Raw genomic sequence first — 16,001 nt, 5'->3', positions numbered from 1 at the left:
GGCTCCATTATAATTAAGCTCCACTGACCTCCTACCATCAGATGGCGTGACAACCCAAGCGCCATAAATTAAGCTTACACGACCGGAAAATCAAATATCCATAGAAAAAAAACGAATGCTCCATTGCCTCATTGGTTTGCTCAATAGATAGCGTATTCTTCTTCTTCTTTGGCACAACAACCGTTGTCGGTCAAGGCCTGCCTGTACCCACTAGTGAAAGTGAGCTTGGCTTTCAGTGCGTTATCCTTAACATAGCAGGATAGTCAGTCCAACGTATGGGGGCACGGTCTATTCGGGACTTGAACCCATGACGGGCATGTTGTTACGTCGTACGAGTTGACGACTGTACCACCAGACCGGCCAGATAGCGTATTACAATTCATCATTATATTGCTGTCCTTTTCTTGCTGTGTGTTTCGACAAGCTTCATCTAATCATGACCTATATAGCCTTTTAACTTTCCGAGCAAAAATCTATGGTCAAATACATGGGTATCAACACCATCGACCATTACTCAAATATCACTTGCTTCTGTACAAATGGTTCACATTGAAGATTCGTATTAAAACAATCGTATCGCCGTTCTAGTTCTAGCCATGCATAACTTTAAAGCAAAACCATACAGCGGGAATGAGAAAGCTCTCCAAGCGAAGAAGCTGCACTGGTTGGGTATCCCACCTACAGATGGCGCCACCTGCTTTTTTTGCTATTTTTAGAAAGCACGAGTCGTTTGCCGTTTGCTAAACGAAATCTTTCTACATTCAGTTTAGGTTGAGAGTTTGAGCCGGTTAGGACCCGTTTAGTGGTCGTTTAGTGGATTTGTGGTACTTGGGAAGCCTTTACTTATTTGCTAAAAAGTTCGCGTGCTCTCGGCAACTTTCTCGTAGCGTGTATACGATGACAATATACAATTGCGAAATCTAGTATGGTTCTCAGGCTACGTGTAATCGCTGCTGTAGCCGAGTATTGACATTTGTGAAGTTTTTTTGTTTATTGCCGTCATGTTTGTTGTTGATTGTATGTAAGGTTATGTGTGTTTGAAAGTGGTTATGTGATTCCATGCCGATTGCAAGATAGGAAAACCTAGTCCCACCATCCGTACGTAAATTGTTGACCAAAGTGCAAAAATGTTTCGCAAAAGTGTACAATCATTGACGGCATTTACCAAAGCATGTAAGTTTGAGAGGAAGCAACTTGCAATTCCATCGGTTGCCGTACAATCATCGCATGTTTGTCACCTCCCACAGGCGGTTCTGCACAGTACCGGAGTCTCTACTCTGCGTCGGCGCTCGGCATCGAAGGGTATGAGGCGTACCGGGAGAAAACCCGCACCCAGCACCTGCACAACGTGGACAACTTCAAGCGCAAAATGCGCGACTTTGTGTCCGGCTCGGCCACGAACATGATCTTTACCGAGGATTTGAAAAACATCATCCACCTGATCGACAACACGCCGGAAGACAAGCAGCTGCTGAAGGACACAATCCTCCGGTACAACCAGCAGGGAAAGGAGCTACGCTTCGGCAACTACGTGTTCGGGCCGGTCATTATGCGCGCCTGTCACCATCTGGGCGATGCCGATTTGGCCCTCGACCTGTTCAAGGGTGCCGGGGGGGATGGATTTTTCGACCAGCTCACAAGCTACCAGATACTGGGCGATATGCTGTACGAGAAGGGTCGCTATCGGGAGGTGCGCGAGCTGTTCGATTCGATCAAGAGCCGGCAGATACAGGGCGGCCGGTTTCCGAAGCACTGCATCACGATCACGTTTGCCGCCTTCTACAAGGAAAGCACGCCCGAATCGTTCCAGTACGCGATGGACCTGTGGAAGGAGCTGAACGCGGTCGGCCATGTGCCGATGCGGAAGGCAACGGCGTTTGCGGCTGCCCTGGCGCTGAACAACGATCGGCCGGAGATTGCGGTGGAGATTCTGGGCACGGTTGCCAAGGGTAACTACGTGACGGTGCGGCAGCTGAAAACGTTGGCCCTGTGTGCGCTCAGCCGGCTGGAAGATGTGGTGCCGATCTTTCGCTCGGTGCTGGAGGTGAAGGGACCGTTCGAGAAGCAGCAAACGTACTGCCGCGAGGTCATCCAGAAGGTGCAGGAAGCGGTGAAGCAGGCGAAGGAAGCGAACGTCTCCAGCAGCAGCTTGCAGGATTTGGAGCGGATGCTCGAGTACCTCGAAACTAATGGGCAGATAGTGAACGACACGCTGGACAGTATACTTTGCTCCGAGATTGTGTCGACGGCGCAGCGAAAAGATAACAACAGCAATCTGGCCGATAGCTACAACTCGCGCGGGGGTCGAGTGCAGCAGCAGCAGCGAAACTTCCGACCGACGAAAAAGTATCAGCAGCTTAGACCGGGACTTTCGGAGATGAATTAGGGCGGCCCGGGGTAGTGGGAAACAGATGGGAGACTGTTTAAATAAAAGGCAACATGTCTGTAGTAAGTTTAAAAAGGAATGGATCCGTTTATGTCTATTTTGAAACTTGATGCTAATCCTTCCATTTCGGTTGCATTTCCTCAACATATTTGGTGTACCAGTCCGGTAGGAAGGATTCCCCTTCCAGCACCCGATACCGCACGCGTCTGCATTGCCGTGCGTCGTACTCAAACTGGTACACCTTCCGGCTGCTATCCGTCCGTCCCATCACCCGCTCCATCTCCGAAAGCAAGTCCGCACAAAAGTCCATACAAACGGCCGGTGACCAGTAGCGGGCGGATTGGCGGCACAGGTCATTCAGCCGCACGTTCGTTATCTCCCGCACAATGCCGGCATCGTCCCGCAAACCCACCACCAACCGCTGCACGTTCACCAGGAAGCTTTGACACCACCAGTTCTTCGTCTTGAAGCGATAGAAATTGTCCACCTGTCGTTGGGCCGTTTCGCGCCGCTTTACCTTCACCTCCACAAACTCACAGCGGCGCAGCTCATCCACGCTGACCCGTTCGCGATCGAGTGCCCGATCCGTCACAATCCCATCCATTTCCGCCCCGTAAAGCAACCGATGGCCGGCCAGTGTTGTGTCGAACATGGCGCAAAACTCCTCCCCCAACAGTACCGGCGCCGAAGTGTCCGGCTCGACGGCCGGCTCTTCCGTTAGTATGTGCTGTTCGAATTTGAATCCATAATAGCAGAACCGTTTCTGTTGCTTCGTTTCATTCCGCACCGATTGCTCCTTTTCGGGGGTAGCTTTTTCGCACAGGTAAATTGTTCCCCGGTACCGGATGGCCTGCACAATCCACGGCGTTTTCCGCTCGTACGGTGTGCAGGCGAGCAAACGTAGCAACCCGCGGAAGCAGACAAAGTTGTGCTTCAGTCGTAGCTGGCCATTCTCCTGAGGGATCCACAGCTGTTGCGGATCGGACTGGCGTATGAAGGTGAGCAGCATGTCAATCCGTTCCTCTTGCGCACTGTCCGGTTTGGGGTGGTGTGTTTCGAAGCCTTCGTTCAGATCGAGGCGCAGTTCCGTTAGGGGATCGCGGGGCAGTGTTAGGTACTTGAGCTGGGCGGCGGATGCATCGTATTGCCGGTCCTGGTTGAGGCTAAAAAATCCAATCAAAGTAGGTTTGGTTACCGTGGGGAAGGTACACGATTGCCGGGCGGGTTGTCGAGGATCGGGATCGATGGTGGTTTCGGTGAACATGATGGGGTCAGTAAATGGTTTCGGACTTCATTCAACATATAACTAATTTGTGGGCCATTTCTCGTGGTGCCTACAGTTCCGACAAATTTACTCTGCTTTGTTGTTTGTCGTGATTGTTTGTTTCGTTTGACGTTTTGCTTGGCTTTGTAGATTAAAATGTCAGTGAAAAAAGATCGGTTAAAAACCTGTAACAGTTCCCGGAGCAGATTCGAGATCGGAGCTACCTCAAAATCGAAAAAGCTTTGATTCTACACCAATTACCAATTTTGCAATTTAAGTCCCACCTAACAACCAACACTAAGCTCGAAATAAATGCTTAAAGTATTCTTTATTTCTTTTTTTTATTATTTCATGAAGATATATTACAGATTTTAGCTAAATTCTTAACTGGCGCTTCCGCACTGCCGCAAAACCTTACCAAATCATTGTTCTCCTGCCTTCCGATTCCAATTCCTTCCCAGGACAGAATAATCGTTCAGTCCGCTGCTTCTCGTTGTTCAATCCTTCCACTGGCCATCGGGAGGGGGGGGGACTACTACACTCCAGGCTGCCCCCCCTTATTTACCAGCCACAGTGAAGCAAAAGAGTGTGTGACGGAGAAGGAAAGACAGAGCCCTAATAACAATTCCCCTTTTTTGAGACCCCACAAACACACGCACAACGAAAAAAAAACACAAAAAACAAGGGAACTGTGGCGCAACTATACAGCAGTAAAGGAGTAAACTATAACTACAATGTACTATTATAAAATAATCAATTAAAAATTGAAAAAAAAAACAAACTATATAAACGACCGCTAGCAGCACACTGTCTGGTGGTTATCATCGTAGGGTGGAGGAGGTTGGGGGGATTACTATCACAAAATCGGATAAATAGTTGCGGGGGGGAATAGTTGCATTTTTTTTCTACCAACAAAGGTGTCCCACCAAGGCCGCAGCGCAGCACAAAGCAGCGAGTGATACGGGTGTCTTTTAATGAAATTTTACATTTGCATTATAAGGGTAAAGGTACGTGTTTGCTGCTACTATTGCACCGGGTAAATTTGGTCAGTTTGAAAAGACAAATTAATCACAAATGATAATGAGGCGGACGTTTTTGACCTTTTCTAACGCTTTGCAGTATGTTAAAACGAAAGCTTATTCGAATATTATACGATACGTGCCAATATTCCAGATTAGCGTCGGGCTTGGGGAAATGGAAGGAAAATGGGTTAGTGTGGTTCTACTAAGGTAGCATATTAAAAATATCATAACACGCCCCATACACACACACATACACACACACACACTGCATGATTGTTCGCTCCTCCTACTGTACAGCTTCCATCGCGACACGGATCCGGCCACTGGTGCTGCCGGGTTCGTCGCTAGCTGCCGCCGCCGCCGCTTCAGCCGTACTACCATCGTTGTTCGGTTCCATCGCCGAGGACGGGGGGTTTGCGGCATCGCTGGCCGACCGGGCCGCATCACCTCCGGTGTCCCCTGCAGCCGCCGCCGCCGCCGCTGTCGCCCCGGTAGCCTCTTGCGCTTCAGTCGCCACCACCGACGGGCGCCTCTTCTTACGCTGATGATCGTAGTTCACTAACCGCTGGCCGACCAAATACTTGTCGTTCTTGATCGCTACGTACAGCTTCCGGAACTGGCGCACCTGCAGCACCAGTATGCCGATCACGAACGCAATGAGCAGGAAGAAGGGATAAATCTGGCGCGAGATGAGCGTGCGGGTGAGCGGGTTCGGGAAGAACACCGGCAGAATCGAGTGCGCGATCACGTACGGGACGGCCAGCGCCAGCCCGAAGCAGGTAATGACCGGGATGCCGAGCTCGCGCACGATAAAGTTCAGGTTGATGTCGCGCAGCCCGTCCCGGTACGCCTGCTCGATCGCGCGCTTCAGCGCCCAGTCCGGTCCCATCAGCGTGAGGGCGCAGGCAATTTTCGTGTACAGCACGCCCAGCGCCCAGTCCTGCCAGAGGAACAGGACCGGCGTTTGATCGGGCGGCACGCGCAACGGTATCACGACCACCAGCTCCAGCAGCAGCCCGAACATGAGCGGAATTACGCCGAGCATCAGCACAAACACGAACATGGCCAGCGCGTACGACGTGCCGATCGAAATCCAGTGCTTGATGCGTGCAATGACGGCAGCCCGACCCTGCGGCACCAGATTCACGGCCAGCGCGATGCCACGCGAAATTAGCCAGCAAAGATACATCCCGATGGCGGCGGTGTACAGCTCGTGTGGCCGGGCCGGCGTTTCCGTGCCCGTGCTGCTGACCGCGCTCGGCGGTGGCGCAATGTTGGACGAACCTATCGACCCCAGCGCCATACCGTAGCGCCCAATCCAGACCGGGATGGTCAGTATGGCCAGCGAACCGATCGCCAAGCTAATGCACATCAGCACCAGCAAACCGATCAGACGAACGGCGAAGAACTTGGGCCGCTCGTAGGGCTGAAAGCCGACCGGTACGTCCCGCTGCATGATGGCTTGATGGGCGGCGGCCAGCCCGGCACCTGCGTCCGGCTGCTGCCGGGGTGGCGGTGCCGCATCGTCCTCGTTCGGCCGCGGGTCCGCCCCGAGCAGATAGCTCTTGATGCCGAGCATGCGCGACACCACGTTGCACCAGATGCGCACCAAACCCTTCAACCAAATCCGTGTGTGCGACTGTTCGAAGAAGCTGGGTAGCACGAACTGGAGGAGAAGAAGAAGGATATAGAAAGATTGGCCAAAAAAAAGAAGAGGGGGACGTCGAAAGGTTACCTGTAGCAGCAGCAACTGCAAGCTGAGCTCGTTCACCTCCGAATCACCGGACAGGGTGTAGGGCAGGAATGTGGGCCAGAAGGTTTTGAGGATTTGGATCGGTGCCCAAAGCATCAGCAGCACCGCCGACCCGAAGATGGTGGCCGACGATATCAGGCGGCGCGTGTGGCGCAGAATCGAAAGGTGAATCATTTCCTGCACGAAAGGAAGAGAAAAAGAATGCATTTTTTCACCTAAAATCCGCCCCCAAAAAATGCTCTTAAATTACCTGTATCGGGCTAAAGTCGGGATCGTTTAGGTTGCGCAAAAACCACAGCACACCGGGCCGGAGCACCTCCCGCAGCAGCACGATGAACGTGGCAAAGTAGTACACGTACACCATGCCAAACATCCAGTGGATGAACAGGGACGTGCCGGGCGCCACCTTAAAGCTCGCCTTGCGGTCCTTCAGCGTGGCGTCAAACATGGGCAGCGAGCAGATATCGAGCCACCAGCCACAGACGAGCGGCAGCACGCCGATTTCGACCACGGACAGCAGCGACACCTTCACCACGATGTAGCACAGCCCGAGGATGCGCCGCTGCCGACGCCAGCGCAGAAAGCGAGCGATCGCGTGCAGCTTCACCAGCGTGATGCCGATCACGCAGTACCCGAGCATGGTGGTGAGCAGCCCGTGGAAGTACGTCAGCTGCTTGCCGGGCGCATTGATGCCCAGAAACGTGATCAGAAAGTTGCCGATCGAGTACGGGCAGAAGGCGAACAGCACGATGAACGCGGTGTTGAGCGAAACGACCCAAAACACGTGCTCGAGAAACACCATCGAACCGTCCAGGCCGAGCAGCCGCTCCCAGGTCAGCTCTTCGGCGGCCCGCTCCCACTCCATCGGGTTCCAGTTGGCTTCGTCGGCCGCTGCCTCACCGTCACCCGGCTCGTTGATGGCCGCTTCGGGCGGCTCGTCCGCTAGCGCCGGTTGCGGTGGCGGTGGTTCCGCCGGATCGATTGGCACATTGTCGGCAGGCGGTTCGCCAAAGTTGGCCGCCCGGGGCGGTACGGGCCGACGGCGCAACGGTTCCGCCTCCGGTGGTACAGCAGGAGCTTCATTCGCTTCCTGCGGCTGGTGTGCCGGGTCTGGCTGCTGCTGCTGCTGCTGCCCGTGCAGCAACGGTTCGTCCGCCGCATTCCGGTTGTTGTGCAGATTGTTGTCGAGAAAATTGTTGTTGTTATTGTTGTTATTATCTTCCTCGTTGTTGTTATCATCATTGTTGTTGTTGTTGTTGTTGTTTGCAGCATCATTATCGTCCACTATGACCTCGGCCGGGTGCACATTGGCATTGGCATTGCCGTTGGCGGGCGCCTCCGGTACCTGCGGATCGTCCCGCTCGAGCCAGTCCGGCCCGCCACCGTGGATGATCTGCTCCCGTAGCCACACGAGCCCGATAAACGTAAACAGTGTGCAGGTGACGACGAAGCAGCCCCTAAACACGTCCATCGTTATGTTCTCGGTCGAGAACATGTCGATCGGCAGTGAGAGGACCATCTCGATTGAGCCGGAAAAGAGGAACCGGTAGGTGCGATACGCGGTCAGTGGCACGATCCCGAGCCAGGCGACGGCCACGATCGTGTAGTGTATCCAGTACTTGACCGCCCTGCCGACCGAGCTGAGCAGCCCCTTGGCGACGTACTTGAGCGGCAGGACGCGCGGCATGTCGGGCGAGTAGATCGGCGTGAAGGAGAAGCGGTGTCCGCACAGCTCGCAGTACTCCTTGCGCGAGTAGCGCATCCACTGCATCAGGCAGTCCTGGTGGATCCACTTGATGCTGCCAGTGCAGATGCACGGATGGAACAGGGGCCGGTCGGACTGGGCCTCGCAGCGGCACACCCGGCAAATGTCACCTTCCATCGTGCTGTTGGTACGCCTCGGAACACGGAAAACGGGGCTGGCTTCGGTGCAGATACCGAAGGCGGATCAGGAAACCGTGGGTGTTCCGGGGGTGTTACCACCGACGGCGCCTTACTGCGCTCGGCGGTGACGTTCGGTCGATGCTCGGTTGCTGAAGCACAAACCTGCTACTACTACGCGCAGCGGTGCCAGCATCGTTCTGGCACGGATGCAAAATCCTACCTGGCCCGCTCGGTCCCTCTCCACTCTCCAATCCGGGCGGCCTTCTTGCAAGGGACGTTTCACCTGCTTCCGCAACACTGCTCGGGGAACGATGGAGAATCAGCAACCTTCCCTCGCTCGCTCGCTCGCTATTTGTCTACGCAGTTTTTTTCACTCTTTCCACCTCTAGTCCGCACAAAAACACGTCCAGCGCGACCTTGTGAAATCTCCGCTCGGACGGAGTTGTTGTGATCCGCGCACACCAATGGTTGCTTTGTTAGCAGCCACCGTGTCTTGCAATCTTCATGCACTACGATGCGGTGAGAGCGCTGGTTTAGAAAACACGCACCAGCGTGAAATATGGGTGTTAAAATATGCGACCGAAGGACGCAGCACAGCACAAAATTGTTTCGAAACTTTGCTGCACCAAGTGTGTTACGTTCTCTATGCTGTCACCTGGGTGCAAAATGGAGCTTTGACGCACGAACAGCGAACGAGTGACGTACATCGGGGCCAGAGTGGCCAGAAATACCGATTTATCTGTATTCCTACAGATTTTTGTTATGCGCAACGATTCACAGATGACCACCCTAAAACTACCAATTTGTCATTTATCCTATCGATAATCACATATTTTCTCATAATACAGTCTGAACTCACTGGTTGAACTTAGATTCCCTGCCAACTATTGAATATGTGCTTTTTAGTTGGCACGTTTTTCCATACAAAAAATTTCAGATTTTTTTCTCAACAGGCCATGACATTTTTGAGAATTTTTCAAAACCGGTTTTTCCATACAAACGCATGCTTTTTAATTGAACTGTCAGCCAACTATCGAGCGTTCAACTAAAAAGCATGCCAGCTATAAAGCGTTCAACTATTAAATTCTTATTGTACTGTACCAGAATGTTGCTGGTATACGGGTATGATAAATGAATTGTTTTCGTTTAATAAATATTTGTATTACACTAACAACACCGACAAACCGACGTGACACTTCGAACAAAATGAGCTTCAAAAGTTGTCTCCTTATTTCAAATGAAAATACGTTAAACACTAGCGCCATCTCTATAATGATTCGCTTACTACACTGACACAGAGAAGAAACTGCTAAATCCCCTTTTTGTTTTTCCTCGCAAATTCCAATACGTATTGTTTTATGTACTTCTCACATCTTTTGCATTGATTTGGAAACTTATAAAATGATTTTCCCGGGTGTTTTGTCCAATAATTCTCACAAAATTATGCCTCACACTTCCTTCGCCATTTGTATTTAGAAAAGTTGTTTACATCGAAGCAGCAGTGAACAGAGCTTACTTTGACAGAAGTGTTCGCCTCACTGGTAAATGACAGTACAGTAGAACGTCGATTATCCGGGCAGCTTGGGACCGGACGGTTGCCGGTTAATTGATTTGCACGGATAATGGTCCAAGAAATGTCAAATTCATACAAAAATTATAAAATCCACTAATTTTATGATTAATTCACCTTTAATCAATCGATTGATCGTTAGTAGAATATTATGTTAATCAATAACTATAGGTTTAACAGCTGTTCATGAACAAAAATGAATTTCGAAAATTCCACTATACGCTACAGAGCTGCACAACAAACTGGTTGACCACTTGACTTTGGCTGAAAATGTTCGCCGTACGTTTGGGCAGCTGTCACATTTATGCACACGGTTAAGCCACCCGACGGTTAATCCGCCCCCGGATAATCGACGTTCTACATATTCCACCTTGAAGAGACGCAAAAAAAATCTGGCCACACTGAACGGGGGCCCTGTGTGAGCTGTCAAACGAAAGGCAGCTGTCAAAAATCACAAAACACAACGGCGTGCTTGCTTGCTTGCTTGGTGGGACTACACGTGTTGGCTTAAAAATGGTTAAAAAGAATCAAATTAAGGCCGCGCAGAAGGAAACAAAAAGTGTGGCGATTGCTGAGAAATCAGGTAAAACGCACAGCGAACGAGGGCCGTTCATTTGTTTCGTTTGTTAACCGGAATTTCCCACTCCATTTTTCCGCAGGAGCCATGCAAGTGGCGAAGAAAAAAGGCAACCAACAAAAGCGTACCGAGAATGGCGGCGCAGTAATGAAAACGAAAGGCAACAAGGTGGCCGCGGCTAAACCGGGGAAGAAAATGAACGAAAAGCCAAACAAAAAACAATCCGCTCAGTCGGCGGCGCAGCAGCAGGATGAGGATGATGCGATGGGGGAGAAAACGGCCGTACCGGCCAAGGTGTCGAAGAAAGCGGCCGGCAACGGGGACTTGATCACGGGCGGTACGACCATTGACCAGGTCGCCGGCATCAACCTGCAGAAGAAGACAAAAAAGAGCCGCAAGGTGAAGCAGCGCGAAAAGCTTGGCACCAAGGGGGCGAAGGCACCGACCAAGTCGAATGAGAAGCTACAGAAGGAAGCGCTCGAGTATCTGGACACCTGGGGCAAGAACCGGCAGGAGTGGAAGTTTAGCAAGCTGAAGCAGATCTACATCCAGGAGCACGTGTTCGACGATTCCTTCATCGGCGAGGAGGCGTGGCCGATCGCGGTGGAATATTTGAGCAAAACGCAGGGCTTCGCCAGGGACCTGTTGACGGCTAAAGCGAAAGCCATTATCAAGAAAGGGGATGTGAATATGAAGGTGCAGGATAGCGCTAACTACAAGCGTGCCCGGGAACTGCTACAATGTTTGGGATGAAGGCGAGAGAGAAATTTACTAAAATAAAAATATAAAAAAACATCATGCCCGCAGTGGCATGTGGATTACACTTTTTGCGACCGCTTTATTCCAGGCTATGGAAAGATGAGGTTGGCTAACTAACGCACTTTACACTGTTTTGTTTCTTTAGTCCTAACGAAGATAGCGTCATTCCCCGTTCCGGAAGGAAAAATGAATAACATATACACAGAAAAAAAACACGCACACACACACGCTGTACTCGATCCATCTAATGGATGAGGGATGAAAATGAGCTCCAACACATCGTGGCTACCGGCAGGATCAGCATCATTTCGTCTTTCCCACCACGTTCTGCACCCACGTTCGCAGCTTGTCCGTGTCCTGCAAACCGACCAGCCGCTGCTCCACCTTCCCGTCACGAATGGCCAGCAGCACCGGGACGGACTGGACCTCGTAGTCCAGCGCCAGGTCCGTGTGCTCGTCAATATCAACCTGCAGCGAAGGGGAGGGGGGGAAGTTTACCGTTCCCGTGTGTTACATAATGACCAACAAATGCCTACGGCCGACGGGCGCGCTTACCTTTGCCAGCTTTATTTTGCCCTCGTTTTCCCCAATCACGGTTTCGATCCGTGGGGTCAGCATACGGCACGGCGCACACCACCTGGTGGGAGAGAGGGAGAGGAAAAGAGGATACAATTACAGAAAAAAAACAAAAGCAAAGACAACAAGTGCCACTTTCACCGCGCGGGTTATTACGTTGCAAAGAAGTCCACGATCACCGGGTCCTTGCTGTTACGAACTTTCTCGTTGAACTCTTCCGGCGACTGCACCTTGAAGATTTCGAACCTCGGCACACTGGTGCTGATGCCCCGCACGAACGTCCCGATCGGTGCACGCAGGTTGAGAAATTTCTGTATCGCTGCCATTGCGCTGGGCTGCCTGTGGTCGATTCCGGAAAGGGGGAACGATGGGAATAAAAAAGAGAGCAAATTATAAACACGGGACGACCCGAGCGCTGGGAGATAGGCAGAGTGACCAGAAATACCGATTTATCTGTATTCCTACCGATTTTTCATATGCCTACCGATTCACAGATGACCGCCCTAAAACTACCGATTTTCCATTTATCCTATCGAAAATCACAGATATTTGATTTTTCAGTCGTTTAAGCTTAATCTGTAGCGCTTGGGATGCTGTTTCAAGGATTGCTAACCTCATTTGTTACTTCCCAAATAGCCAGAATTGCTTAAGCAGCTCATTTTGGCACGCTAAAGATCGCTGCTCTAATTCGCCTTTTGCAGTAGATAAACAGCATCAAAGTTCTATGTGGGTCTTTCAAACAGCGCCTTAGCAGCTTCCTTATGCCACGATGCCAGGGATTATTTTTCTTTGTGTTTTATTTTCAAGCAAGCGTCATCGATGAAATAAACAACAAGATTTGTTTCGTTTAAACACATGTGTATATTTTTAAATCTTTTGTATTGATGAATTACATAAAATTTCACACAATTTACTGATAATTCACAATCACTTCACTCAATATTCATTCTCCAATTAACGAATCTAACTTGTGCAGCAGCAATGAGATTATTGCCGGCGTCCGTCTTTGACACTTTGACAAGAGCCATCTCGTACCGATGTCATGCATTAAAAAGCTATAAAGTTCCACCAAGTTCGGTACGCTTTCTTAACAAGCCTTCAAGTTCCATCATGAACCCTACACATAGTGCTAATCAGCCGCAAAGTTCCAAAAAGTACCATGTGCTTGTTAAAAAGCTCCTTAGTTCCGCGAAGTACCGTCTATCTCTTAATCAGCCACAAAGTACGACATCGGAACGATTTTTCGTTAAACAGCCCTAAATCAGCTATAAAGTACGAGCTGGCTATTTGGGTTATCGCGCTGATGCACGTTCGTTTGTCTGGCACTTTTTATTTTTATCCGTTAAAATGTAATGTTCATAATAAGTAGAAAATGTCAGTTGCGTGGATTCCGAGAATTGCTCGTCAAAGAAAATCATTTAAATTTGAATTTGAATCACGCTGTCGGCGGTTAAAGATTACCCGACAGATAAAGAGAATGAAATTTTCAAGCGAGGGGTAAGTAGAAACACACGGTGGGGATCCGGCCCAAGATCGGATCCGAAGTCCGTTGTTTTGGGCTAAAAATTAAAAATGGCGGATGGAGCGCTACCACGGAAAGAATGCGCTCTATTGCATGGCTTTAAAATGCACAAGGCGCTCTCACTGAAAAGAATGCTCGCTCGCGCTGTTTCATTGTATTTTCCTTATACCCCTTGCTTTCCGTTTCTTTCGGCATGCGCTGCGCTGAATTGGTACCCCACTTGATTCCAGCGAGTTATAAATGATAAATATTTTATCACTTTTATTGTAAATTAAACGCACATTCCAATTCATAGCTTCACACAATCTTACTTCAAACCTCACACATTATTTATAAAAGTCGCACACTTTTTCATTCTCTGTGCTAGTAGGGTAAAAAGAAATTGATCGTTAAAATAATTGATTAAATTTAAATGGTTGCGTTCTCAACAGTGCTCCCGCCGAAATCTGCCAATATAATCTGGCCACACTGGTGCGCAGGTCAAGGCGAGCTTTTTGGCGGCCACCGTCGCAAAACCGTCGCAAAACGTCAAAACCGACGTCGCATGTACTGCAAACCGACGTCGCCAGCGAGCGAAACTCGCAACGATTTCGAGGCGCTGGCGACGGTCGTTTTTGACGTTTTGCGACGGTTATTGACCTTTCGAGCGAGCTTTTGCCCTGCGGACCAGTGTGGCCAGATTATATTGGCAGATTTCGGCAGGAGCACTGTTGAGAACGCAACCATTTCTCCTTCGTTTCTATGACCAAAAATACACCCTCATCTTTATGACCACCTACCCGGGTAGGTCATACATTTTGTATGGGAGTTTGCATTTCGGGATGGTAAATTGATCATATATTCTGTTTTAATTATTGAAATAACTTCAAATTTTCAGGCAAGCTGCATGTAGAAAATTACACCGGGTGCGTCAGATGGGTTTGGTTGCGCTGAAGACGCTTAGGCTCTAGCAAACGTGTTTGGAGGTGTGGTGCGCATTGAGCGCAAATCATGTTTAAGGTTTTGTATTGTTGCTTTTCCTGAACAATTCTCAGGCAATGATTTGTGCAGTGGCATAAAGAGCCGTGTTTCTGGATGGGAAAACTCTAAGCTTCTAACTAGCTCTGAAGTTTCCTGGAATCGATTCCGGATAGTTGCTCCGTAATTGGGCTCTGGCATCGGAATTGGCTCCGAAATCAGAATCGGTTTCGAAACGGAGTCGGTTTTGGCTATTTCAAAAGAATAGGAACAAGGAATAGGAATAGAAAATTGAAAAGTTTGGGTCCAATGATGTATTGATAGCCATAAAGAATCAAAATTTACTTGTAAACGATCCATTCAGGTAAAACCTGATTCTCGTTCCTGAGGCATTTCCATTTCTGGAGGCAATGTTGATTCTGTTACCGGAGCAAATTGCGTTTCTCAGGTCGATTTTGATTCTGGAACCGATTTCGATCCCGGAATCGACTCCGGAGTTGACTCCGTAGCCGATTATGGAGTCGGAGTCAACTCCGCAATCGGCTTAGAAGTCAACTCCGGACTCGATTTTGGAGTCAATATCAGGATCGGCTCTGGAATCGGCTTCGTAATTGACTCCACAGTTCCCAAGTGCCACAAATCCCCTAAAAGACCACTAAACGGCTTCTAAATGACTCAAGCTCTCTACCTAAACGGAATATAGAAAGACTTCGTTTAGCAGACGCCAAACGACTCATGCATTCTAAAAATAGCAAAAAAGCTGGTGGCGCTATCTGTTGGTGGGATACCCCAACCAGTTGAACTTCATCGCTTGGAGGAGAGCTTTCTCATTTCCTCTGTACTGTTGTATGGTTTCGCATTGAAGTTATGTATCGCTAGAACTAGAACGGCGATACGATTGTTTAAATACTAAACTCCAACGGAAACCACCAGCACTGAAGCAAGTGAGATTTGAGCAATGGTCATTGGTGTTGATACCCACGTATCTAACCACACGACCATTTATATAGATTTTTGCTCAGAAAGTTAGAAGGCTATATAGGTCATAATAAAATGCAACTTGTCGAAACACATTGCAAGAAAAGGATAGCAATATAATGATGAGTTGTAATACGCCATCTATTGATCAAACCAATGAAGCTGTGGAGCTTTCATTTTTTTTCTATGGATATTCAATTTTCCAGTCGTTTAAGCTTAATCTGTGGCGCTTGGGTTGACTCCGTAATTGGAATCGATTCCAGCATCGGAATAGGTCCCGTAGTCAACTCTGGAATTGACTCCGGAGTCAAATCTGAAATCGACTCCAGAATCTACACCGGAATTGGAATCGATTCCAGGAATCGGGATCGGCTCCGGTATTGATTCCGAATACGGAATTGGAATCGGGCAGGTCCGGTTCCGAGCTCCCACCTCTAAAGCTTCTGAAGATCAACACTAACCTGAAAGATGGTAACAGTGAGTTCGTTTGGCCCTGTAGGACCTATCGGATGTTCTCTAGTATGGAAAGTTGCGGCCATAACCCAAGGATCCTGGAGAGCTGATATGCAACCTCCTTCTATACTGGCGCCTTGGTTCTCATCGGCTATTGCTCCAAATGAGAAGAATAAGAAAAAAACACATAAAAATGTGCATGATTTGTGATCCCGAGCCAACAGATGCAGCTGATCTAGCGCCTGATCGCTCATTATTTCAAAACCCCAAACGGACAAATTTAATGGCCGCACGCGTTGG

At 49.5% G+C, this 16,001-nt stretch overlaps 5 protein-coding genes across 5 annotated transcripts; 2 read left to right on the top strand and 3 right to left on the bottom strand.

Moving 5' to 3' along the window:
- Positions 1-998: 998 nt before the first annotated feature.
- LOC121591912 (pentatricopeptide repeat-containing protein 2, mitochondrial-like) lies at positions 999-2,465 on the top strand. The gene is made up of 2 exons (XM_041912979.1): positions 999-1,173; positions 1,248-2,465. The coding sequence occupies exons 1-2, from the start codon at positions 1,128-1,130 to the stop codon at positions 2,384-2,386; spliced, it is 1,185 nt and encodes a 394-aa protein (XP_041768913.1). The 5' UTR covers positions 999-1,127; the 3' UTR covers positions 2,387-2,465.
- Positions 2,450-3,856, bottom strand: LOC121591913 (decapping nuclease DXO homolog). The gene has a single exon (XM_041912980.1). The coding sequence runs from the start codon at positions 3,648-3,650 to the stop codon at positions 2,499-2,501; it is 1,152 nt and encodes a 383-aa protein (XP_041768914.1). The 5' UTR covers positions 3,651-3,856; the 3' UTR covers positions 2,450-2,498.
- Positions 3,857-3,974: 118 nt separating this feature from the next.
- On the bottom strand, positions 3,975-8,996 carry LOC121591911 (E3 ubiquitin-protein ligase MARCHF6). The gene is made up of 3 exons (XM_041912978.1): positions 6,676-8,996; positions 6,408-6,602; positions 3,975-6,338 (listed from the first exon to the last, which is right to left on the bottom strand). Exons 1-3 carry the CDS (start codon positions 8,305-8,307, stop codon positions 4,959-4,961), a joined length of 3,207 nt encoding a protein of 1,068 aa, XP_041768912.1. The 5' UTR covers positions 8,308-8,996; the 3' UTR covers positions 3,975-4,958.
- A 1,327-nt stretch (positions 8,997-10,323) lies between these two features.
- Positions 10,324-11,279, top strand: LOC121593817 (uncharacterized protein C7orf50 homolog). Its single transcript, XM_041916519.1, has 2 exons — positions 10,324-10,462; positions 10,539-11,279. Exons 1-2 carry the CDS (start codon positions 10,393-10,395, stop codon positions 11,207-11,209), a joined length of 741 nt encoding a protein of 246 aa, XP_041772453.1. The 5' UTR covers positions 10,324-10,392; the 3' UTR covers positions 11,210-11,279.
- On the bottom strand, positions 11,275-12,189 carry LOC121593818 (thioredoxin, mitochondrial). Its single transcript, XM_041916520.1, has 3 exons — positions 11,948-12,189; positions 11,771-11,852; positions 11,275-11,683 (listed from the first exon to the last, which is right to left on the bottom strand). The coding sequence occupies exons 1-3, from the start codon at positions 12,115-12,117 to the stop codon at positions 11,519-11,521; spliced, it is 417 nt and encodes a 138-aa protein (XP_041772454.1). The 5' UTR covers positions 12,118-12,189; the 3' UTR covers positions 11,275-11,518.
- Between the last annotated feature and the right edge of the window lie 3,812 nt (positions 12,190-16,001).

Source organism: Anopheles merus, chromosome 2L (assembly GCF_017562075.2).
Source record: "Anopheles merus strain MAF chromosome 2L, AmerM5.1, whole genome shotgun sequence".
Classification (NCBI taxonomy): Eukaryota; Metazoa; Arthropoda; class Insecta; order Diptera; family Culicidae; genus Anopheles; species Anopheles merus.
The sequence above is the reverse complement of the archived record's forward strand: the minus strand, read 5'-3'. Positions and strand labels throughout refer to the sequence as shown.